The 27192-nt window shown below is 41.4% G+C and overlaps 1 protein-coding gene across 1 annotated transcript; it reads left to right on the forward strand.

Moving 5' to 3' along the window:
• The first annotated feature begins 716 nt into the window (after nucleotides 1–716).
• LOC139638798 (uncharacterized) lies at nucleotides 717–20675 on the forward strand. Its single transcript, XM_071512828.1, has 22 exons — nucleotides 717–738; nucleotides 1723–1925; nucleotides 2929–3033; nucleotides 3465–3560; nucleotides 4188–4298; nucleotides 4947–5070; nucleotides 5555–5996; nucleotides 6359–6426; nucleotides 6584–6839; nucleotides 7380–7558; nucleotides 7855–8077; nucleotides 8417–8592; nucleotides 9832–9923; nucleotides 10744–10901; nucleotides 11141–11283; nucleotides 14004–14223; nucleotides 14351–14469; nucleotides 16130–16379; nucleotides 17168–17298; nucleotides 18149–18392; nucleotides 19123–19226; nucleotides 19823–20675. The coding sequence occupies exons 1-22, from the start codon at nucleotides 717–719 to the stop codon at nucleotides 19846–19848; spliced, it is 3492 nt and encodes a 1163-aa protein (XP_071368929.1). The 3' UTR covers nucleotides 19849–20675.
• Nucleotides 20676–27192: the final 6517 nt, after the last annotated feature.

Here is a 27192-nt window from a genome sequence, read left to right on the forward strand (position 1 = left end):
GGCGGATGAGACCAGAACCTTTGTTCTCTCTCCTCCCGCAACAAGAATAAAAATAAGCCCCTCTTTCTCACTGGCCTGCCAGGGCTTCTTGCAAAATTTTGCTTGCATGTTTAATATTGTGGGTTGACCAACCTTGATGGTTGTGTTATTATATAGGAAATAGCAAAATATACCGTTTTTTTCTTGATCGGAGCAACCCACGGGAACAGATCTCTTTTTTTCCTGTCGGCTGCTAAATGGAAATAAAACGCGGAATTGAAAGTGACAGCAGTCGAGGTGCGTGGATTTTGAGAACCCTAACGAAAAATCACCTTAATAATGCTATAGGGACTTACAGTGTGTCTGTGTACTGAATAGTGAGTTTACAGTGACCTTATCATACTTATCGATATGTTTATCGCTTATGATATCACTGCAATATTCTTATAATATTTTTATAAGGACTTATAGTGTGTCTGTGGTACTCCATAGTGAGTTTATAGTGGTGTTATCGTACCTAATTGTATTTTTCCATGTCTGTGGTATCACTACATTATTCCTGTAGGGACTTACAGATTTGCTGTGATATTTGTACAGTGTGCTTTTAAAATTTACCTGAAGATTACGATAGTTCTTTTTCCCACGAGAGATGGTCAGAAATTCATGGTTAGGCTGATCGGTTACAGCCTACTACAGCCTAGCATGTAACTCAATATATAACTCCAGGTAAGGGTATGATGGATGCTGTTGTCAGTGTAAGTGAGAGCAAGTGTCATGTCATTATTTCATCAGGCACCTTGCCACTATAAATCATGTTGACCATTTTGCATCATGTGCTCTTTGTAAGATATAAAGTGCTGGGTTGATGAAGCTACAAGCTACAGCTCTTTAAAGTATCTTCTGCTGATAAACGTTATTTTGTTTAAGTAACCTGCCACCGTAATTATTAAATTCCCTTCCCAACACTGGCTTTCACCTTTTGTCGCTTTTGGATCATTTTTTTCCTCTTGCACCCCAAGAAATTCAGGCCAATCAATAGAAAAAATGCACCAGCCTGACTCTTTTCAGACAGAATGGAATGAAGTGTTCCCCTACATTCACCACTGCCCCCCCCACCCCCACCCACCCACATGCACAACCCAAACACACACACACACACACGCACACACACACACATACACACACTGCAAGTCAACAAAAACTCTTCCTCTGAAGCATGTAGCAGTGACTCCATCTATCATAAACTTTGAAATTAGAAACTGTTTTAAACCACTACATCTACTGGAGCTGATACTAGTAATGAGAACGAGTGAAAACGGGGTTCCTGTCCTCACCCCCTCCTGCCACAAGTAACTTAATAATTTGTCAAAGCAGTCCTGTTCATCGCATTGATATTTGACGTTTTTCCTTAGCTGACCTGGAAAAAGACCTCTGAAACAGAACATGTACGAGTAAAACTCTCCATTGAAACCAACAGAAATAAAATTGAAAGAAAATTGAATTTTTTCTTCATGCAACCCAACTATTCAGTAGTAAAGGAAACCCAGCATTGAGTTGTTATCCCTGGTTCTTGCTCTTCATTATGTTGCATGACACACTGACTGTTGTGATTGTTGTTGTAAGTCACTCCGGTTAAGAGACTCAGTTAAATCAGCATGGTTTTAATTGCCAAGTACAAAATGTGCAATCATTTGTGATTCTATCCCTGTTTTAACTTTACTTTCCTCCTCTCCACTCTCACAGGTAATGATCTTCCAGTTTCTTATCTTCGCCTTTTGGCCCCACCCTTGCAGCTTTTTTCAGCTGCAATGTGGCAAGTTGTGCAGCAAGGACTCGTGGATCACTATGGGATGCTGGAGGAGTTTGTTACCATGGTGACAGAGCTGGTTCCAGAGCTGATGAGTTACAGTCAGAGGGCTCAGCTCACCCTCGGACTCCGGGCCAGGGTCAGTAACACTGCTCTGCCCACGTTTCCTTTAAAGATTCATATATGGTATCTTTCTGCTCTAGGACATTCCAGTCAATATTTCTCAACATAAACAACTGACCACTCTCTCCCAAAGACACAAAGTATGGACTTGAACTAATGACATTGTTAATATGTTAAATCTAGAGTGGGAAATTTGTACTTGTGTACTACTTGCAAGTCACTTGTCAGCTAAAACCATGTTTTACCACCCAAAGTCATGTTCTGTATGATTTTAACAAACCTCACCAAAAAATCATGATTTGTTGAGTTTCACTGTTCAGTCATACACATTTGAACCTTGTACTTGTTAAGGCAACTGATTTATTTGGTAACACTTGACTTGAAGTGCTTCTCATGAGGCAATTCAACACTTAATCAACAAACAACTTGTAAACAACTTAAGAGCGTATAATATTCATTGTAACACACATAATGCACACAATATGCAAAAACTCCCCGTTTTCAGTACTTTCTAGGGCAACCGTGTAGCTAAGAACATTCTTATAACACACTTATTCCATATTCAAAATGTGTTACAGTTTGTGTCATGAAGAAACATGCAATTTTCTGATGCAACCATAATATAAGACAGTGCTTACAGCTCATAACTTATGGCTTGGACGACCCTGGTGTAACCCCATTACTCTCATATTCACTAACACACATGCACACACACTCATAAGCTCTTGCCTTGTTTCTTCAGATTTGTCATGTGTTTGTTTTCTCTTGTTTTATGTCATTTGTTCCTCTGTAAAGCACTTTGGGACAAACCTGTAATCTCTTTGGGTTAGTTGCAGGCAAACACCATATATCAATGTACAAAATACATTAGAAGAGAGAGCAAAGTAAGAAAAAAAGTGCTCCACTAGGCTGTAATCCAATATCAAACCAGCAGGTTCATAAGCGAGGCCTATTTGAATCTCGACTAAGAGCAAAGTTTCTTAAAGTAATGTGTTATCATTTGTGTTTTGTGAAATCAGTTGGTTCTGGAGCTGTGTGGTGGCGAGCACCCAGTCGACCTGCAGACCATTCAGCCTCATCTGGACAGAATCAAGGCTCCCATCAGCACTGCCAAGGACCACCATGTAAGTAGGGCAAAAACACATTACTGTTTCTTCCCAGAATTGAAAGTTTTCATGGTCATTTATGTGTTGAGTGAGTCTCATGACCATCGGGCCATTCAAACCTGTTGAAACCCTGTTGTATAATTTGGGTTCAGATGCTTTTTTTTGTCCAGCAATATATGAAATACCATTTAGTCCAAAGTGCCTTAGAGTACTGTGATTACATACAATCATCAGTGGGAGTCAGTCTCTGCTGTAGCCATTGAGCTGCATAAACAAGGTGATTTTTCTGAACACTTCCCTGATGAAAAGAAATGATGAAAGAAATTAAAATATATATACACTATATATTTACAGGTTTTGACCTTGTTATCCATTGCCTTGATTTGTGTGTGTGTGTGTGTGTGTTTGTGGGTATGCGTGTGTGTATGTATGTATGTATTGTATTTCAGGTAACCATCAATCAGGTGGAGGAATCTGAGGTGAACTTTGTGGAGCTGGTCCATACTTTACTGGAAAACCCCTCTGAGAGAGAACACTTCTTCCAGGTGAGATGAAACTCAGTCCATATATATTATTTTCATATTTCATATTCCCATCAAGGTCTTATTCAGGATCAGCTTCAATATCTTCATATTCTGATTGAACATGTTCCTGTACAAACTAACAAAATATTCAGAATATTACCATGGAAACCAAGCTTACACAGACCACAAACCCAACAGGTTGGATAAGGTATTGACTTGACTTGTAACATCAGTATATTCCGGGAGGTTTCTTGCAACTGGGACAAGAGTTTATCCAGGTTTTTTTCAACAGACTGTGTTGTTGACATGTACCACTTTATAAACTGAATAATTAGTATGCCTATAAAACCAGTGAGGCTTATTCTAAATGCTAGTCCCATGTAGTTGGATGCTGATAAAACTCTGGCCTCAATCCATCCAAATTCAAAAGTCCAAATCTTCCCCCAGATTATGGATGTCTTTTTCCCACCGTGGAACATTTCTTGACCTACACAAAATGTCAAGAAAAAGCTAGAGAAGAGACAGATATAGATTGTTTGCACCATTCAACCACGTTTGTCTCTCACGTACAGCATAATGATCTTTCTCCCTCTCCTTCTCTCCCACTCTGTCTGTCTCTGTCTGTCTATATCTGTTTCTCATTTGCAGGAGATCTTTCCTGTACACTTTGGATCAAAGTATGACACGGCACTTGAGATGCTGGTGTGGGAGTTCATATCAAGACTAGAGGAGCTGCTGCCAGTTCCAGACATCACACAGGTGTCATGGTTGTTTGAACTGTAGCTTGGCAAAAATAATAATAATAATATATACTTGTGTAGTACTTTTCTAAAACTAACTTGTAGTAATTCAACAGTCTTAAGGACACAAGAGATAGCGTCTTGTTGTGTCTGTGGCTTTTATTTTGGCACCAAAAGAAGCCAAATACAACATAGATGATGCATCAGCAGGAATGAGTCCAGCAGTGCATAAAACTGAAAAGCCGTTTCAGGCGGTTTGGTGTGCAGGCTTCTGCACACAGGCTCAGTCCAGTGAAACAGAGACAGATATAGAAGAGGGTTAACTGGGCGCAGGTGCACCCCAGTGTCCCGACGGGCCGCTCCCACCTCTCTCCGTCTCCTCACAGAGGCTCGATCCCTCCCTCGCTTGCCACAGTACTGTACCAAGCACTTTGCAGAAAAACAATAAAAACCAAGGCATAATATTAACCATCATGAATTTGGAAAAAAAGAAATAAAGAAATTAAGTAAAGGGGAAAAACACAGAAATAGGAAAAGCATTGTGATTTAAATTTTCAGACACATTTCAACTCAGTGTGGGTCTTCATCAGGCAATATAAAATCAAATTACCAGCACATTATGAATGAATGCAGGGGAAATAACGGATAGTAACTTCTCTCTTCTTAGATGGCAGCTTGGCTCGGAGGCGCTCCATCACTCCTAGATGACTGTTTACAATCCTTTTCCCCACCAGGAGGCATGAAGGCTGTACTTGAACACCACAGAAACCTCGGCCATTTTGAAGAGAAAGGTAGGTTCATGCTGGTGGGTAATTTTTTCCCATAGCTTTGGCTTTTTGCTGTGAGATTCTCTATAATTGATGGCTTGAGTTAGCCAAATGAAGGGTCAAGACTGAAACATGTTCCTCCAAACACAAAGTGTGTCCCAGCTATCCCTGTTGTACACCAATCTGCAATGAAAGTCAATATGTCATCTGCATAATCTCTAAACATAAATGTGTGGCATTCCATTATGCTAAATGTTAAATTGTTAAAATTTAATTTCCCACATTCCCTAGTTTATGACACACAGAGGTAAAACATGACACTTCATTTAGGTTGTTGTGATCACACTGGAGATCAAATTAAAAATATTTTTGAACAAGTTACTATTACAGAGTTTCTAATAGAACATTGACGATGTGTACAGCAGTGATAATAGCCATTTTATCTTAGAATGGATTTATCTTTGGACTAGGCCAGGGCCTGATTAACCATCTTTCCTCTCAATTGCAGATCCTAGTTTATTACCGATGGATGACTGCATCCTCTCCTCCCTGTCTCTACCTCCCAAACTTGTCATCAACACTGCCTCCTGCTCGTCGACCCCGGTTGACTCGCCCCTTCCGGAGAAAGAAGTACATCCCAACAGGAGGAACTCTGAGACAATCAGACATAAAATGAGGGAGAAAATTGACTCGGGCAATTCCCGGCTAAAGGTCAGAGGCGGGAACGGGAACATTTCTCAGGAGAGGGGAGCGCAAAACTCTGTTAGCACATTTCCACATGACAAAACGAGTGCCATAGACCTCTCGCCCTCCGAAGAGCCTGCGGTCACAGATTCAGCGGCCAATGAGAACAGCCAGAGCTTGAGAGGAGGGCATGTCCTCAGGAAGAGGAAGCTGAGTGGCAGTTTGGAGGTTCCCTCAAAGCAGCCTATGGTGGCGTCAGCTTTCCTGTAAGATTATCCCCCACTGGAAAACTTCCATTTGTTGTATATCAGAACATCACTGTTGGGCTTCCTGGTTGTTCAGCCCTGTCTTTCCACTGTGTGTTGTCTTGTGAGTAAGATAAAACTCAGAAAATATAATCTTAACATATAATCTTAAAAACAGACATCACTGTTGACCCCATGTTTCGTTCTCATCGTTCATTGTTCCATTCGCTGTTGGCATATTTTGTTGCAGTTTGTGAGACATGATAGCAATTTGAGTTAAATCTATGCCTGTCACTTAATGCATTTTGGTGGGATCGGATGAGAAAAGTGGTATGTAGAACAAAGTGTCAAGTCTAACCAGTGTGTGTGTTTCACCTTTACAGGGATTCTTCAGTGGATGTTGAGAGTTCAAGTGAATCTCCTCTAATCTCCATATGGGGAGAATATACAGGTATGTACATAAACATGTATGTATGGATCTATCTGTGTGTGTGTGTGTGTGTGTGTGTGTGTCTGAATGTCTGACAATATTTATATTTCAGTATGCGTTCTTTAAAGTATTTTAACATTAGGCCAGTATCTAAGTAACTCTCCTCGTCTCATTTTAGACCCCCAGGAAGCGTCTTACCCTGTTGTAACTGACACTAAAGTCCCCTGGTCGGACGATGAGACGCTCAACCTGCTCGACATTTGGGGGAAGGACTCGGTGCAGCGGGTTTTGAAAGGCTGCTTGAAAAACCGCCACATATTCACCCTGATCTCACAGAAGATGGCGGAGAGGGGCTACATGAGAACTGTGGAGCAGTGCCAGACCAGGATCAAACGGCTGAAGAAATGCTTCCGCCAGTGTCTCCAGAACAACAAGTGGGTGTAGAATGACAAGGCTTTTCTAGCTGTCTCTCTGTCTTCCTGCCTGTCTGTCTCTCTATCCATTGCAGTGCAACTTAGTGACATCAGAGGGTTTCATCAACATTTGTAGAATAGCAAGTCACTCTTGTACACTACCAGTCATAAGTTTGGTCACACTTGATTGAATGTACTATGTTTGTCTTTCTCTTAAAGCATTTTGATCTAAAGGCTTATGCTTAAATGCTTGAAATTTGTTTCTTAGACAAATCTAAATAGTGAAGTGTGTATGAATTTCTTTCCAAAGTCCTTTGGCTTTCCATCAAGGAAAAGGGTACTTTAAATAATCTAAAATATAAGATAGTTTTGATTTGTTTAACACTTTTTTGGTCACTGCATAATTCCGTTTGCATTATTTCATAGTTTTGATGTCTTTACTATTATTCTAAAATGTGGAAAAATAGTAAAAATAAAGAAAAATGTGTTTGTCCAAACTTGTGACAGGTAGTGTAATTTCCTCACAAAGCTCCCCTTGCCTTTTCTCTAATCCAACACCAGAGGGAACCCCAGACTGGAGTGTAAGTTTTATGACCAGCTGGAGCGAGTGCTTGGCACCGCTGCTCCCTCCGCTGTTCCTGAGGTCACCTATGATGTGGAAGAGGTCATCGATGAAGACGAGTCCCAAGATGGGGGTGAAGATTGGCAGTTCCTTGGCCACACGGGCCGAGAGGACATTGGTACGGTGTCATGGTTTTATGCTTGTGTTAATGAAAGCACAGTTACAACAAGGCCATTGGATATTTTAGTCAAGTTGCCACAAACCTGGCTGGTAGAGTCAGAGTTTTAGTCTTGTTTTAGTTTAGTTTATTTGATGAAAAACTCAAAGAGTCAGCAGTTTATATGCTGTTGTTAATGAAATTATACTCAGAATCACACGATCACACAATATTTATGTCTCAGTCTGTCTGCATGAATACCACCAAGATAAATTCCAGTACATTTTATTGTACTGTACTTGTATTTGTCATTTAAGGAACTAGAAGCGTTCCATGGACAGACTTGGAGACTCTGGCCCTCATCAACATTTGGGGTGAAGACAAGATACAACAGGAGTTGAGGGGCATGCACAGAACCGGACACATTTTTTCCATCATATCCAACAAGATGGCCACCCAGGGCTTCTCCCGAACAGCAGAGCAGTGCCAAACCAGGGTGAAAAGGCTGAAAGCGAATTTCAGGCAGTGCTACGAGAACAAGTATGTCTGTTTACAGCAGTTGTATGAAAGGGACGGTTCAGGAGGTTCATAAGCATACTGTACCCTATTGATCTCTAATCAAATCATCTCTTGTGACATGCAAAAAGTTTTCACATCATAATGTTTGTTTCTGAGAAATTGGCACCAGTCTTTTGTTAGTAATTTGGTGGGAGCAGTGCTTGTTGAAATCAGCTGGGTATAACCACTATTAAAATCCTAAAAAATTAAAGAGTTTTTCGGCTTTTGAACCTTAAACACAGGAACACAGGACTGTGGTAATCACTAAGTTTTTCTTTTAACTCTTGAACCTCTTTTCTTCTTCTCATCCCCAAACCTTAGCATGAAGGGACAGGAGCGAGCTGAGTGCAAGTTTTATGATGAACTGGCAAGAATTTTAATTAAGGACCTGCCTTCACTAGAGCTGTTGGCAGACAGCAACAACGACTTGGACTTGGATCCCGGACCGGGAGAGCCAACAGACAAAGACTTTTCAGCCTTCTCACATCAGGAGATTGGTATGACTAAATGTTCTCTACTTACAACTGGGGGGCAAAAACCTCCATGAGGAGGTCACAGATCAGGGTCACAGTCAGGGTCAGCCACAGAGCATCACCATGAAGCTGCTACTGAGTGTCTTTATTCAAGAGCACTTTCTGTCAGCCCCAATCTATAGCTGTAGCCCTTACTGCAAAATTGTTGCTAATTGTCCACTGATGTCTTTGTTTAGATAGTGACCATTGGGTTTAAGATAGGGTTAGGCTGCTGTACTGTAGCGGTTTGCTTTATTGGCCTTTGTTAAGCAATGGGATATTGGTCAGCTAGTGTCATCCACCTACAATATGATGGAGGTCAAATTTGAAGATACTGATTATTGGCACAAAATATTGGCTAGTGGCAGCTTCAATCCTCTGGCATCAGTCAAAAAACCTCAAAAACCCATATCAGTGTAACCCAAGGTTATGGTATTTTTGCATGAGCTTAGAAAGTTCCAAAAAGCTTGTTTTCTGTCATGCTCCTCAAGAACATGTGAACATACCCTCAATATAAATGGCCAAATAAATTCAGAATTTTTTCCTTTTGTGACCATAAGCAGTTCATTTGACCACAGCATTATCATAGCAATTGGATTGTCACAATAATGATTCAGTTCAGTGTTATTGTTGTTCAACTTCACACAAGTGCACAGTAATTGGGTGTTTCCCAGGGATGATATTCTGCTCAGACAAGAAGAATCAGATGATGACCACAGAGTAGCTTCTTCCATGCAGGTTTAATACAGCCGGTTCAAGTCATTGTTACAGACAAGCATATAGCAATGAAATGACAAAGAAAGGAGTGGCGTGAGGCCATTTATATAGACCCGAGTAAACAACATCTGTTTCTACTCTCAGTTCCTGAGTCTTTACATTAATCTTACACAGTATAAGCAGTCCCCAGGTAAAGACAGTCTACCATTACAAAGTCCCAGACTTTCTGGCGCCTTACCACATATCAAGAAACTCCTGTCCAAACATAGATACATACATGCATGAATGTAAAAACATACTATCAACAGTGAAACAAAAAACATTTGTCATGGCACATTCCTAACAAGAGTAAAACAAGAGCAGCATGGACAAAACAAAACAGTGCAATGCAATGCAATATCAAGAGCAGTAGTATAACAGTGGCTGGTGCATAGATTATGTTAAAAGTATCAACTGAGCTGAAGTCTAAAATGAGTAATTAACTCTTCTGAACGTTTTCCTTATCAGAGCCTGCTGTGGGTGTTCAGGAAGAGAGGAAGAAGGTTCCCTGGTCAGACAGAGAGACTCTCATCCTTCTGGAGATCTGGGGAGAACACCAGGTAGAGCAGAACATCATGCTGCGACTATTTTAACTACTCTACATTTTCTTTTGATGTGGTTTAAAACGCTTTTGGCTGTACTCACACAGGACACTTTTTTCTCATGCTCAAACGCAAAGTGCAGCTGTGAGCATCGCTAGTAACAGAGAGCGAGATTTCAAAGGGCACCAGGAGCATTACATCATTCTCATTGCTATGCATCCCTCTAATTAGTGTTAGCTAACTAAACTGAAGTAACAAAGAGGTTAACGTTGTTGAAAATAAAAATGAAAGAGAAAGTTAGTTCATTCCAAAATGGAGGATGTGGATGCTTGACATCCTCTTAGGAAGAACAGAGCACAGAGAGTTTTATTATCTTGTCCAAGGGCTTCATCTAGATAGTGCCAATTACAAGGGTTATTCTTACATTGACTAATGTGCCAAAGTTGAGACGTGTTCAACTTGACTGATTTGTTGGCAAATGATTTACCCATCAACACATTGATATTTTCCCCCATGGTCCAAAGAAGTAGTTAGAGTTGCTTTTGAGAAATAAAGTCACCAAGGAGTCTGAAAAGTCATTAAATTTAGCAACAAAGTCACCAAGTTGGCAACAGTACTCTGAGCACCCGTGGGAGCCCAAACCATTAAAAATAACGCAAATGGCGTGTTCTAAAAAGTGTCCTATGTGATCACGGCCTTAAGTAGCACCATTTTAACGGTATATTGGTGTCTATTGGTGTCTGACAAATGATCAGACTGGCTGATGATGTGCATTGTTCAAATGATTTTAAATAATGTCAATCTTGCCGCCTTGGATGTGATGTTCACCTCCGCTCAGGTCCAGCAGAACCTGAGGCGCTGCCCCCACAACGGTCACATCTTCTCCGACATATCAGAGAAACTCGGTGCCGGTGGCTATTCCCGCAGCGCAGAGCAATGCCACACCAGGATCAAACGGCTGAAAGCTAGCTATCGGCAGTGTCAGGAAAACATGAGGTAAACACTGCACACAAATATTAATCTTGTATACCCTTGTGGAGACATTTTGCAGTGCAGGTTTGGCCAGTTTTGCCAATGTTGAGAATCTGTAAGACTCATTACACCTCAATGTGGCTAAGGACTGTATACAGTGTAATCTGTGTGTGTGTGTGTGTGTGTGTGTGTGTGTGTGTGTGTGTGTGTGTGTGTGCATGTGTGTGAGACTCATCATCAAACCCTGTCCTTACTGTCTTTAGCTCATCTGGAACTGATAGAGTCGACTTTAAATTCTACGATCTGCTGGAACAAATCCTGGAAAAGCAGCCTTCAACTTCCACTGTGGTGACGGACTCCATTGAAATATCAGAGGATTCCAATGGTGACTCAGTAAATGAAACAGGTAATGTATTGCTCAGTGCAGTGGTTAGTATGGCAGTCATGACAGTAGTGGCTTCTACAAGGCAACACATTTACTGTCTGAAAAGTTTTCTTCAAAGTAGTGTAAATACAGAAGAATGAGAAAAAACAAGGCAGCAGTAAACGTTGTCCCACACGAATGATGAAGTCTCCGTCTGGGCAAATCCGTAACAAATGTCTCGCATCGTTCCCCGAAGTTTTGCCAAAATCTGATCAGTGTCGTCCAAGATATTGTGCATGATGTACAGATGGATGGACTCGATCCATAGTCCCTCCCCAACTTCATTGTGGAACAAAAAACAAGAGAAAGCAAAAATGTGACCAGCTAGCTGCTGTTGTGAGTGGCTACATTCAGTTTTGTGAGGAGACCTATGTCCCTAGGGCCCCTATCAAAATATACCCCAATAACAAACCCTGGGTGTTCAAGTCTCTTAAAGCCACCCTAAATAAGAAGAAGCAGGCTTACCAGACGGGAGGTGTTTTGGAGAGAGCGCAGGCCAATAGGGAGGTCAAACGGGAAATCAAAATGGCAAAAATCAACTATAAAAAAAGTAGAGGAGAAATTTGCCTCTGGCAGTATTAAATCTGCTTGGAAGGGGATTAAGACTGGCGGGGGTGCAAGAGAAGGCTAGTGGGAGTACTGTTCCCTGTGGCTCCTTTGACAACAACGCTGACCTGGCAAATGGACTTAATGACTTTTATTTGAGATTTGATGAACATGATTTTAAAGAAGAACGCGATTGTATCAGTGCACTTGTGTCCTCTGGAGAACCAATTGTTCTAGAGCAGTCTATGGTTTTAAAATCACTCAAATCTACCCACATCAGAAAAAGCCCTGGACCTGATTGTGTTAGTGGTAGAATTCTAAAGTCCTGTGCCAGCCAACTCTGCAACATCACACACCACATATTTCAGACCTCTCTGAATTTACAGAGGGTACCCACGCCCTGGAAAAAAGCTACGGTCGTTCCCACTGCAAAAAAAAAGTTTGCCAAAGAGCTGAACGACTTTAGACCAGTTGCTCTCACGTCCCAGCTGATGAAATGTTTTGAGAGAATCATCAAATCTATTATCATTGACAGAATGGAAGCTATACCGGACCCCATGCAGTTCGCCTATAGGAGCAATAGGGGGGTGGAGGATGCTAAACTCACCTTACTTAACCTCCTTTACAGCCATCTTGAACAAGGGAAAACTCATGCTCGCCTCCTATTCGTCGACTTCTCCTCCGCTTTTAATACCATACAACCCCATATCTTGGCAGAGAAGCTCATATCTCATTTCACCTTAGACCTCTCCCTGATGGGATGGATATTGGACTTTTTGACAAACAGACCCCAGAGAGTGAGAGTTAACGGAGTCCTGTCCGATGAGCGGCTTTCCTCCACTGGTCCTCCTCAGGGCTGTATCTTATCCCCCTTGCTGTACATACTGTATACTGACAGTTGCAGGAGCCTGTATGAGAATAGGCATATTATAAAATACGCCGACGATTCTGTTGTTGTCAGTCTGCTTCACAACGATGAGTCTGCGCATGGGAAGGTCTTAGATGATTTTATTGACTGGTGTAAAGCCTCTTACATAAAGATCAATGTAAGCAAAACGAAGGACATGCTGATTGATTTTAGGAAAAACCCACCCACTCCATCTCAGACTGTCATAGCAGGTAACACAGTTGACATTGTTAGTACCTATAAATACCTGGGCACAATCATCAACGACAAACTGCAATGGGAGGACAACACAAACGCCATCCACTCCAGAGCACAACAAAGACTGTTTTTATTGAGGAAGGCTTTTAATGTGGACAAAACAGTTATGACTCTGTTTTATAGATCTTTCATTGAATCAATTCTAACTTTTGTCCTGATCTGCTGGTTTGGGAATCTTAAAGTGAGGAGCAAGACAAAGCTACAGAGAGTGGTGAACACCTGCTCTAAGTTTACAGGGGTGTCCCAGCTCAGTCTCTCCGCTCTGTACAACAGACACCTGGTCAGAAAGGCCACCTCCATCCTGGCCGACCCATCCCACCCCTTGCACCAGGAGTTCCACCTTCTGCCCTCAAGGCGGAGGTACAGGGTCCCTAGGCTCAGGAGCTCCAGAGCTCAAGGCTCCTTCATCCCTAAGGCAATTGCTGCCATCAACCATAAACTATAGTCCACCTCTTATTGTTGCATATCCTACTACTTGCACTTTTTTATACTCATTGCACTTTGCTAACTTGATGTTTGCCATTACTCGCTGTTTATAGAGTTTTTGTTGTTGTCGTATGTACAGTATGTTTCTCCCATGTGTTTTTTATGCTGCACCAGAATTGCCCTCCGGGGACAATACAGATTTATTGAATTGAATTGAATTGAATTGAAACCTCCCTGGATACCACATGTGATAGCATAGCAACCAATTGAACTTTTAAAAGCACAGATAGCTTATCAGCATCGGTGGAAATACAACAGTGTCAGATTTCCTGGCTGAAACTACCTGTTGTATAATTGTAACTCATTTACTTGAATTTTTACACCGACCCACCCTAACCCATTCAACTTAATATCCAAGCTTATAAGTTTCTATGTACACACTTTATGGCAAGGAATCACTACATCAGATCACACATATTAATACATTTCATTCCAAAACCACTACTGACAACTGAATGCATTTGTCTTTGTGAAGCAGAAATTGGCGCGTCATCGGAAAAGGCAGCGCCTGGCTCCTGGTCAGACGAGGAGACGCTGGCGCTTATCGATATCTGGGGCGAAGAAGACGTTCAGAGGGCGCTGAGGGGCTTCGTCCACAACGGACACGTTTACGCCGACATATCAGAGAAAATGCATGACCTCGGTTACTCTAAAACCCCGGAGCAGTGCCGCTGGAAAGTCAAGTCACTGAGGAACAACTTTCGCCAGTGCTACGACAGGAAGAAGTGAGATCGATCTGTCTATCTATCCACCTGCCTGTCTGTCTGCTTAGGTTGAAAATATTTGCACTATAAACCGATATCTCTTTATAGCAAATAATGATTTATTGTCATGTTTTTTCACTCTTTTTAGGTGTGGAAGAAACAAAGTTGAGTATAAGTTCTATAACCAGCTGGAAGAAATACTGGGACAGGAGGCTGTTTCTATTGATGAGTATGATGAAAAAGACGAACAAGCAGACCAGGACACAGGTAGAGTCCTAGTTCTTTTATTCATACAAACAACAGTCCTTCCCTATAGAAACAAATCAAGTCACCACCCCACACTCAATCACAGGTATAATGTCTTCTCTTTTCCAAATGTTGATTCAACCAGTTGTTGGGATATTTACCTGGTTTGTCTCCTGAAGCAGGTGCAGATGGGACGAAATACACCGCTTGGACGGAGCAGGAGACCGTCGCTCTCATCGAGCTGTGGGCTGCGGATGAAGTGCAGCACAGCCTGAAAACCTGCATCCGAAATGGACACATCTTCGCCGACATATCGGACAAGATGGCTTCGTTGGGATATCTGAGGACAACGGAGCAGTGCCACTCCAGGGTCAAAAGGTTAAGGAAGACATACAGGCGTTTCTGCAACAGCCGGAGGTAAATAGAATGATTGACAGATTGCAAGCCATCATTATTTCTATAAACAAGTAATCACTTCCTCCAGTGTCGTCAGTGGAAGGACAACAGTCAGTCACAGCTGATGATACACTTGGGAACACATCTCTTATTTAATTACAACTAGTGCAGTGCCCGTTCACTTTGAGCCCCGCTGCTGCACAGAGCGCTGTTCACTTGTTTATTCAAAGTTTATTAATATTGAACATGTTGCGTGTCCAATCTGACACTGCACGTCCTTGGGTCCCCAGCAATCCCCAGTGTGAAGTAGATCGGACGAACGGTTCTTGAGATATGGGAAGGACACACATACAGACAGAGATTCCTTGCTTTATAGTATGATTAAAGTGGTAATATGATTATGAAATAATAACATTTTGTCTCCATCTTTGTTGCTAAGCGTTCATTGCTGTGGTGTTTCTGCACTGCACTTCCCAGAGATTGCCTGTCAGTCAGTTTCCACTGTGACGTCTTTTTCCTTGGATTCTCTGTTAATGATTGATTTGAGTTTCTGTAGGTGGCGCTCTTTTCTTTGTCTATTCAGGTGGCTATCACTGCTCATGCCAACTATCCAGTTCTTCTCCTGTTTATTTCAAACAAACCTCTGCTGCTGCTGTCGGAAACGTAAATCACATTATCTCCTGTGCACCAAAGGTTGTTTCCCCGGAAACACCCACCAGACACCGGGTGTCTATTGCGTTATATATCAATCAACGATAGAGAACAGCAAAACAGATATTTATTTATATGAAATCGTACTTCTGTTGTCATAGTTAACTATTTTATGTGTCCTGATTACATCCCTGCCCACCATTTTCCTAAATAAGTGTTTATCCTTGTCTTCCAGAAGCGGAGGACGGCCCATGCTGTTTAGATACTTCCAGCTCCTGGATCCTGTGCTTGGCGATGACTCGCTGTACACTGATGTAGACAGCAGTGGTGGTGACGGCACCATGCTCCCCCTTATGGACAAGGATCCTGACATGTGTACGTCAATATCAGAGCAACTTCATTTAAAATGCAATACATTTTACACAAATCATAAAACCATGATAGAGCACGCTGAATGACTGGGGACAAATATATCTATAAGACAACAACACATTGTAATGCCATTTGTGTTCTTATACCCAATTATTATGTATCAGGGAGACTTTTACTAAGTATGTACAGAGTATTATTGTGTAGTTATAATACCTTTCCACGGGTTAATACCCTGAAATAAAGCCACTGTTCCTCCTTCTAGACGACCAGGCCTCGACCAGTCACCTGCTGGCCGAGTCGAGCAGAAAGATGCCCTGGTCGGACCGGGAGACCCGGGTCCTGCTGGAGATCTGGGGTGAAGACAGTGTCCAGGTCAGCCTGAGAGGTTGCCTAAAGAACCGCCACGTCTTCGAGTACGTCTCCGAGAAGATGAGCGCCCGAGGATTCATCAGGACGACAGAGCAGTGCTACACCCGCATAAAGCGCCTGAAAGCCGGCTTCCTCCATGACAAGTCAGTGATGGCAGCACTATGAATGTTCTTCCTTCTAAATAAATGATCATTATTATTATTATCATCATTATTATTATTATTGACAGTTCTGTGGGCTTCAAGAGGCAATTTCAGGTCAGTCAGTCAGTCAGGTGTCAAGACACTCATCTGTATACCTGGACACTATCAAACTTCATTAGTTTGACTGTAATGAAGAAAATCTTTTTCTATAAATCATATCTAATTAATCCAAGGAGGTAAATGTTTGATTATTGTGAAAATGTAACTGAACTACTCATGTCAGCATCTGAGGAAAATTCTCTTTTTTCTGTTTTTTGGGATGTGTGCTGTTGGAAACACATATCTCACACTTCCCACAGTGATGGAAGACCTGGAAATGGCACAGAATTTGAAAGTTGTGTTTTCCAAACATATGGAAAATCAAACATGTCTAGAAAGTTTTGGAAATATCATGGTGATTTATTATTATGCACTTGCCTAGTTGAAAAAATATTTAAAGCATGGCTGCAGGAAGGTATACAGTTGATAACTTGAAGGAATAATAAAAAAAGAACAATTTACTGATTAGTTTTAGCTAGCCAAAGTAAGACCTGGGACATTCTTATCAGCTATTCAGCAATAAGTGTAACATGTGATGATAGTCTCTGACAAGCATTGGTCATTGAAACTGTATTATATGTCATAGAATAATCAGAAAGGTCATGGAATCTGTTTAGCAAAAATGTGCAGGAACCCTGTTGTAGTTATGAAGTGCATCATTGGCTAAGTGAGGTGTTGTTCACCTTCAGGGAGGAGTTTAAATTCTTCGATCAGATGGAGGAGATCTTCAGGAGGGAACTGAAAGCAGACAGTTCAGCCGGAGACGCCTCCGCCACAGAGGAGGCTGCTGACTCCACACCTGTGCTTGGCCAAAAGAAAGGTGAACCAAAAACGAATCTGGAATCTTTTCTTTTAGCAGCTAGGTGGTGAATTATCTGAATTATGAGTGGAATATGGACACCACTGGATCCCAAGAATATTAAATAATAGTCCATACCTGGGGATGTGCGCGCCACAGCTCCGCGCAGACTTGCCAAAAATGAGCATAAACAGCGTAAATTTGGGAAAATGGAAAAATCAGCTTTGTCAGTCCCTGCCTATGCCAATGCTCAATGCCCATGTGCAGTTTCAGATTGATTGGCCAACCCATTGAGGAGTAAAATGGATGCAGACAGACAGACGGACAGACAGAGTTTTCCTCATTTTATAGTAGGATGTAATACGGTGACACTTTCCATGAACTCAACTTTATAAAAGATGTTTCCACAATAATAAGCCCTTCTGTCAGTTGCCATTTTTTGCCATTACAGTTTAGTTTAGCCACGGAAATCTCTGTCACATAGCCATTTTTCAGACATAATATGTCATATGCGCCACCCCTTTTTATTACCCAGCTTCCCATGTGCTTCTCATCCTGTTCTCTGGACTGATGGTTACAGCACAAGATCAACTGAGTTGACATGGAGAGTGTTACCATAAATACAAGACATGAGGCGACTAACTGTGTCACCTAATTCAATTATTTTTTTCTAACAAAAACGCCCAAATAATCATATCCTCTGTTTATTACTTTAGCTCAACATTACATCCAGTACATGTCACCTAATTCAGATTTTTCTCTACAATAGCAATCAAGCAATTCTATAAGTCCATATAACTGCCTCTATAGCTTTTCTTATAATTCTAACAATTCTGCTGTTTAAAATTTCCCACTCTGTTGTTTACCTCAGCTAACCAGTGGGTGGCTGATGGCTCCAAGTTGCCCTGGAGTGATGGGGAGACTGAGGTCCTGCTAGACATTTGGGGGAGTGAGGAGATCCAGGAGGACTTGAGGGGCTGCACCAAGAACAAACACATCTTCGTCCAGATCTCCCAGGCCATGGCCAGCCAGGGCTTCCTGCGGACGCCCGAACAGTGTCAGACCAGGATCAAGAGGCTGAGGGCCAACTTCCGCCAGTTCGTAGAAGGAAAAATGTAAAAGCTCCATAACCTGCTCACTCATCATAAACTGCTCTGGGAAGAGTCACAGCTAAATACCTCAGATTAATGTAGCATACATGCAAGATGAACAACCAGCTCTTTAAACCATTTTGGCTGGTGTAAATTATACCTTTTATTGTTGTTGTCTTATTGTCGTTTTGTTGGTGTTCACCCAAGACATCAGGAGATTACAGAATATTGAAGCGTTGGTTTAAGTTTAGCTTTACATACCCAGTAAGCATTCAACTCTTAGTGTTATTCTTACGGCTTGAATGAAAAGAATGGCCATTGCTATTCAAATCAACATTTGTGAATGGTTGCTATCAGCTGGTATACTTAAGATGGCTAACATAGAATTGGAAAACAAGATAAAAAATCTAAAAAAAAACAATCATAGAAAACAACATATGTAATATAGAAAACAATCAGTTACTGTTTGAATAGCAGTATTTACATCATGTATAACCATCATCAACTAGTATCCCAAGATGTGTAAAATCTAAATGCCTTTTTTTCCCTTTAAACATGTTTCTGTGTAATTCTAACACCATATTCATCTATATTTTCAAAAGCAACTGTTTCTCAGTCAGTGACCTTTTGAAGTCATTGTAATGCAGTTACCGTTATCTCATTACATGTAATCCACTACTCTTGCACACGTTTAACTTGTGCTGTAATGCTGTCACCTTGCGACAAGGTCTGACGTTCTGCCTCATATTTCCAGAGGAGAGAAGCAGGAATGCAAGTTCTTCGACCAGTTGGTGCGGATATTTGGCAGCAAGTATGTAAACGCCGAGTCCCTGGCCGAGGAATCGATGGATGTCATGGGTGAGAAGAATGACGGCACATTTCCCCACTGTTGTCCCATCATGTTAGATAGTTTGACACCTGGCTAACTCTTGTGGTAACCAGTGAGCTAGTTAACAACCTTACTTTATTGTTAGTTTCTGTTGTGAAGAAGAACCACCTTCAGTGTCCTTTCTGTCTAAAACTTTGGTGTCACAGCTACTTTAAAGGGCATTTCTCCGACAGTACACACATGCATTGGTAACTGTTTTATAAAAGACATAAAACTGGACAGGGTGTTCTTTACTGTCATTTTGGTGCGACTCCTCCTACACATTGCATCAACATCGCACCCATAATCACAATAAGAAACTCCATCTCTGGTATTATTAGAGCAATACCCTCGAGGATGTTCGATGTTTCTTATTGTGATTATGATTAAGAATAAAAAAAATCCAAGCAAGAAAGATTGCTTACTTTCTCCCTGGTTACCACAAGAGAGGCAAAAGCAGTCATTATCTGTAAAGCTCACTGTAATTCCAATTTTGAGAGTGCTTTACAAACAGTTGCCCCTAAAGATTTTAAGTCCCATACACAGTTTCATTTCTACAGTTTACCCTCTCTGACTGTTTCTTCAGAATCGGGAAGCTGTCCATCACCGTAGATACAGCCGGAGACTGTATCTCCTGTGTAGCGTTTCTCAACACCGGCTGGAAGGAGAGGGACCAAGAACATGTGCAGAAGAAACAACTTAGAGACGTTTATACAGACACTGTAATATTAATGGCTGCAGAGTACAGCTGTTTATGGTTGAGAGAACAGGACCAGGACCAGGCTCATTCACTTTTATTCTGACGATAAATCTGGATGTGCCTCAGTAGATACTTCGAATACCTTTACATCCTTGCATACACAGACAGTTAGTGATGCTGTATCTGTGTGTGTCCGTCCACCAGAGTGTCTTTGTAATTTATTCAACTTAGAGCCATGAAACAAAAGCCTGGAAGCTCCGTGGGGTCGAGGCTTCAGCCATAACAGGCACACAACATGCTGAACTCCTCTGAATAACATGTTTTTTTATTATTATTATGATTTTGTATTTGATCTAAAAGTAAGTTAATCAAAGCACAAGTACACAGACGTAACGATAAGGGCTCTAGCACATTAACTACAGCCTGCATTAGCTTTTAGGTCTTAATTCAGGTCTTCTTTGTCTGGACACTGTGGCGTTGACCCTTGCAGTCTTTATTATTGGTTGCTCTTAATGTTGACGATCTAGGAATTGAAGCTTATTCTACTGTTGCACTCATTGTAAGTCGATCTGGATGCTAGCTAAATGTCTACAATGTATTTATTTAGATGTATTTTTTACGAGTATGTGTTCCAGTCTTTGACATTATATTAGTTCCAATATAATGTTGCATTTGCAGACTTTATTTAAGCACCCATCAATTCTTCGTTGGTTTTTTTTTTTTCCTGACCGCTTCACTGTCACAAGTCTTGTAAGCAGCGTCACGTTTCAGTTGCTTCTTCTTGAGTGTAAAAGGTTTTGCAGAAGCATTAAAATAAAACTTGAAATGTTTGATGGAGGATTTATTTCTGTGACCTGTTCTTATCTGATGTGACTTCACTTGTTGATTGTGGAGGATTCTTTCAAAGTAATAAAAGTAATGATTTGATAGATTTGTCAGCACTAATAGTTTGGAATCAATCAGTTTCTAAGGTATCAGAGTGCCGGGATCTGCACACTGAAATTCCTTTTTCAAAATCCTCTCCACAGCTGACTGTAATCATTTACATATGATTGTAATCAATTACAGATGATTGTAATCAGTTACAGATGACTGGAATCAATAACAGGTGGTTGGAGCCACAGCTAATGTGCTTTGTATACACACTTGTATGTGTATGAAATACATGTCATGTCAGAATACTATTAACACACCATATGGTAAACACAGCATTGTTCAAAGTTTGTATTTTATTCATTTAACGCCTGACCAAGACAGCAGCTGCACTTCACCTTACAGACAGAACGACAATAAACAGGCTTCATTTATCCATTCAAATATTTTACCTCGTAAGGGAAATTTGGTTTGCTGACATGGTTGACAGTAGTAGAAATAAATAATGAAAACAATAAAAACACAAAGTACTCACAGAGGCATGTGATACTGCATAATTTCATGTGCAAATGAAACAATCTTGCTACAGTGGGGATAAACGAGTGCCTGGCGATGCTATGACTAAACTGGGATCAAGATTAAATGACCAAATCTAGTTTTAACGTTGGATTACATACAGCAAGTGTTTAAGCATCATTCATTACAGAACTAAGATATGCTACACATGTCCTTTAACTGAAGTATTGTGGGTGGTTAGCCACTAAGACTAGGTCCAGACTTCTGACACAGGTATGAAAAGTCTGGAAGAAAAACATAGAAGCTACTTTTGATCTTTTTCAGGTCTTGAAAAGTTTTGAACTGGCATACATGTCCATAAATAAATATGGGAAAAATATTCTTCTGTCCCATGAAGAGCAGTGTTCAGCTATTAGCCTGGATGACATACATACATCACATTTAACACTAACCAAATTCCCCTTGACTCTTTCCCTCTCTCTTCCTCACACACACACTGCTTGATTTACTGCTGTTTACACTGACTGCAGCCAGCCAGAGGTTCCTGCCCTGTGTTAAGTAGATTAGTTGAAGCAGCATGCTGGGAAATCAGAGTGGGGTTGTTAAGCAACCACCTATGGACACACCAGCATTTCCCGTCAGAGGGCCACATGTTTGTCATACCATACTGTTGGAACAATGTAAACTAGATAAGTCCATAAATGGACTAATACCAGACACTGAAGTGGGAAATGACATTTACAGTAGAGAGGCACCACAGATAAGTTTGGACAAGTAGGAAAAACACACATCATAAACTTTGGGTCAGTGCAGAATTGTTCCTTGTTTTATTTTAGATATAGGTAATCTTTATTCAACAATATATCCACAGTTGACCAGCCCCCATGTGCCTTGCCTACATCTTACTGCTATCATTCAACCATTGTACGTGTTATAACCAACAGATCGTAAACACATTGTCGACCAGACTGGATTCAGACTGGATTTACTGCAAAATGACAACGGGTGAGCCTGCAGATCAGACTCGACAATAAAAAGTGGTGAAACGGTCCCCAACTTGGAGATTCCCATCCAAGTATTTTTTAGATCCTTCATAAACCAAATCTGGACAAGCTGCAGTCTATTTAGCTCTTCTCAGATGGCTATCAGCATTGGACGTTCATCCTTTTATCCACATTTTCTTGAAACAAGTAATCTACAGTACCTTATCTTGAGAAACTGTCAAGTGGCAATAACTTCAGATAAGTGAATCTGCACTGAGAACAAGAGATGTTTCACTGAATGACTGGATAAAATTGCTAGGTTTTTGCAGTGTATACAACAGCTGTTTTGCTGTTGACTCTCCTATAGTGTAATATGTGAGGGCAGGTCAGTTTACAGTGTGACATTTATGCCTGAGCCAGATGGGACCCAACTGCACCCAGCAGGTTTGGGTCAAATCAGGCTGAATTTGTCACTTTGCTCAGGATTAATTTTGGGGATTCTGGCTCACAACTAACTACACACGTTTGAAAAGAAACTTTATTTCGATTAGGGAGACTCTGGAAACACAAAATAATTTATTGCATGAGATTTGGCAGGACCCCCGAAGCTGGCCCGTGGCTAGATACAGATGAACTTCCCGGGATAGGGAATCATGTATCCTCAGTTTGAAACTGCTGCCAATCACACACACACAATCTCCCTCACACCACAACTGATCAAAGTGCTTATCAGCCAAAAAGTCAGAGAGTACTTCTTTAAGTCTTCAAATGTTATTCAGTGATTGGAGTGACTCCAACTCAAATATGATTCTTTGGGATGGTCAGGAAAAAACAAATCATGTCAATAAATCAATGTAGCATATCGACAGCGTAGACGGAAGCAATAATAGTCAATATAAATCAATAAAGAAGGAGAACAAGGAAAAATAAAACAGAAAAAAATGAACACACAATCGGTGAAACACACATCCACATGCACTGATTTTCTCAAGACATTTTTTCCAGTGCATCTAGCTCCGGTGTTGGTTCCCCTGGCCAAAACTGCTGTCTGACTGTGGCGATGTCGGTCAGCACCGCCCCACTGGGCAGCAGCGGTGAACCTTCATCTAGCTGGACCACGTAGAGGGGTAAGATGTGATTATAAATACACAAGCATCGAAGCTGCAGAAGGAGCGGGGGCGGGTCATGCTCTGCCTGCAGCCTCCTCATCTCTGCCAGAGGAATGTGCCACACTGGATACTCATCTTCTTCCTCCGCCTCTTTTTCTTCCCGCTCACCCTCTGTCTCTTCTTCTTCTTCTTCTTCTTCCTCCGCCTCTTTTTCTTCCCGCTCAGCCTCTGTCTCTTCTTCTTCTCTTCTGTCGTCTTTTGCTACACCCCCCCCTTTCGTCCCTTCCTCTTCGTTTTCGACCGCAGCGCCATCCTTTTCGCCGTCCTTTGCTCCCTCCCCTCTGTTTTTGTCTTCTGTTTCAGTGTTATTGTTTGTTGTTGGCCTTCTGATGTACACCACCGGGGCCATTTTCTTTCCCTTCTGGAGTATCCACTTTGGACTGTATGTCATTGCTTCATAACACATGAACACACACCCCCCCTGGGAAATACAGGGAAAAACATTGACATTATTTTTGTTTAGGTTTGTTGGTTGACCATACACTGTATATGGAAATGCCGGAGTGGTAATTAAAGGTGTTATCACAGGTAGGCTTACTTACGCAAAGACCTGCTACAAATGTTATGGCCAATAGTGCGCAGCAGGCAGCGATGGAGCCACAGAGGACGATCTGAAGACAGGGGAAACAATATCAGAACAACTGATATGATGCAGTGCACTGGAAGAAATTATAAGCTTACAATGCAAAAATATCAATCTTAGGTGATCTTTAATCTTACTTTTCTTAAAACAAGTGAAAAAATCAGAAAGGGGGGAGGGGGTATTGTCACTTGTTTTTTGCAATGCAATCCAACTTGTTTCAAGAATTTTCTTAAATCAAGGGATGCTGAAACAAGTGAAATGATCCGCCTTATTGTAAAAATAGTATTGCTTACCCAAAATGTCATGACCTTCCAAAATGTGGAACTGCTTTCATCCATAAGGGACAAGACTACAGGAAGACATGGCTATACACACACACACACACACACACACACACACACACACACACACAAATTATTAAGGGTGTTCATCTCTTATTTGTTCTTACCAAGGATACTGCATGATATTTCAAGTCAGATTAATATAAGGGCAGCTGTATTTTACCTTTTCATAAACCAGCTGTCGGGTTTGTTCATCGGAGGACAAATTAGTGTTGAAAACTTCAACCTAAAACAGAATAGTCAACATTGTGTCCATTCATTACATTGTATAATACACAGTCGTATATATACAGTAGTGTTGTAGTGTTATAAAATATACATTGAACATTGGCTGATTTAAAACAACTGATTTCATGTGAAAGATGTGATGACGGAAATATGTGATGAATAGTGATTTAGTTCCCAGAGTGAATTTCATAATGACTTTTTGACCAGTTTAGTTGAGTTTAGTTTCATTCTTTATAAAGCCTCCAAACATCATTTAGGATTCTTTCTTTTGAAATAATTTTTCTGTTTCTGTTAAAGTCTTGTGCTCAGTGGCTCTGGCTGAAAGGCGAGCGACTCTCACACATGCCGCGCTGCCGTCTCCTCGGTCGCAGGAGCAGGAGTCTGGGATGGAGGAGGTCCAGTCTTGGAAGCCATTCATAAGGCCACAACACTTATACTGCAGGGAGCACACACACACACACACACACACACACACACACACACACACACACACACACACCAGAAGTGGTTTACACTGAACTGTATGTATGTCAAAACTTGAAATCAAACAATAACATTTTTAAAAGTAGGTGTTTGATGAAAGCACCATAACCCATTTTCTTTCAAACCTATCAGACAACTTGATGTCACAAGATTGTATTTTCTTTCAATTTTCCTGAATTAACAATCCAAGAGTTTAATTTCAGCGACTTGTACCTGACCTTTAAATGAATTGGACATGTCTTAAACAAGCTAAAAGCACTTGCTGTGGTAGTTTCGGCACTGGGGCACCCGTCTCACCTCAGCCTGCCATTCGTACACATTCTGGAGTAAAAAGCAGCTTGTTAGTGGACTCTTGATCTCCTTCAGAGGCAGCAGGGACAGGTAGCGCCTCTTAAACTCCTCTTGCTCCTAGAGGCAAATTGAAAAAAAAAAAAGTTGAACCCAAAAACACCTGCAGTTTTTTTTGTCCCTGCAGAGGAAGGACTGCTGAATTCTGCCTTATTTCCACTGCTACCATTTCTCATATATTCGATTATTATTAGATTCATTATTAGTATTCGTTTTGATTTACTGCACTTGGGGTCTCACCTCAGTCTCTGCAATCCGTTGTGTCGCATACAGTCCCACCGTAAAGAAACTCAGTGCTAGGATCCCAAATATTAATAACTAGGGAAAGAGAGAGAGAGTGGAGGAGACAGTGAAAAACCGCAAGTATTTTCCTGACTAAATACAAATATCACACACATACATACACACACACACACACACACACACACACACATACCAGCTTCAGAACTCTGCTGTTCCTCACCCAGACCTCCAGCAGTCCGATGACACAGATCAGCAGAGTGGATATTGTCACTTGACACAAAAGTCTGGTCTGTGCTTGCAACCTGGCTGCTTCCTACAAACACACACACACACCATCACATCATATCAGCGCGTGCAGGACGGGACACCAGCTCGTTTTGCCCTCTGGCTGCAGTGGCTGGAAAAATCCCCAAAACTCACCAGCCACTTCATCTGGATACAGACTCAAATAAGAGCTTCACATGATAGCCGGTTACTTGCCAAACTTACCAATATAAGTCACAACCAAAATTTAACAGTATTTGACTGGTGACTGGTGGTAATTCTCCACTAACTCCTGTGGTAGAGGCATTTGACATTTTTCTGTTGACACTTGCTTTTTCCACTCTTTTCCCACAGACATGAAGGTCATAATGAAGTCAAGTGAAACATGACTTAGATAGCCCCCCCACACACACACAGGCACCACAAATGGCATATGGACTTCCACTGTTTATAGGTCGACACATCGCTGTCTAACCTGATAAAGGAGCATCAGTAACAGTGACAGCAGATGTGCTTTTACCTCCTTGTCGCTCCCACATTCAGCGCTGTAGCTCTTCAGCAACTTTCCTGATGCTGTGAAGCCCAGCAGCACCACGCACCCAGCCTGGACACAACACAACACCCACTTCATTACATATACAGTCTTAAAACACAGGAGTCATGCATCAGCACATCTGTAGTTTGGGACAACACACATTAGGGTTACTGTCCAATGCAGCATTATAGACAAAAAGTTCCTGAAACGTAAAGTAAACAGCAAGTATTTCAGGACTCCCATATTATCCCATAAAGCTACCAAATACAAAACTATTTATCTATCTGGCTCGCTAGCTATCTCATCAACACTACAAAACATTTTTCTTTTGAAAGTTGCGTAAAACACAAACTAGCGTAGCCTACTCACCGTAAATATTATCAGCACCAATATTAAAATAATTTTTGGTCTCAGATGACGCGATGAACGCCCTTTGGACCCAGACTCCAAACTAGAAGGCGTTGCGTTGTTATCCATCCCAGCAACCCTATGTCTTGTCTTGTTAATGTTAACCCCCTGTGCTGTTTGCTGCTCCAGTGCTACAAGGGGGAAAGAAAGAAGTCAGCTGAAAAAAGCCGTCTCGTTGTGGTCCACTCAGGAAGATAAGTCCAAGAGAAGAGAGGCTGATGACACGGACGCTGTTGCGCTCCTTCTTCTGTTATAAGCGGACGGGATATGGGGGGCGATTAA

Source organism: Centroberyx affinis, unplaced genomic scaffold, assembly GCF_046629955.1.
Source record: "Centroberyx affinis isolate AG114_WGS23_722 - 3 ecotype Tasmania unplaced genomic scaffold, CSIRO-AGI_Caff_v1 ptg006570l_1, whole genome shotgun sequence".
Lineage (NCBI taxonomy): Eukaryota > Metazoa > Chordata > Actinopteri > Beryciformes > Berycidae > Centroberyx > Centroberyx affinis.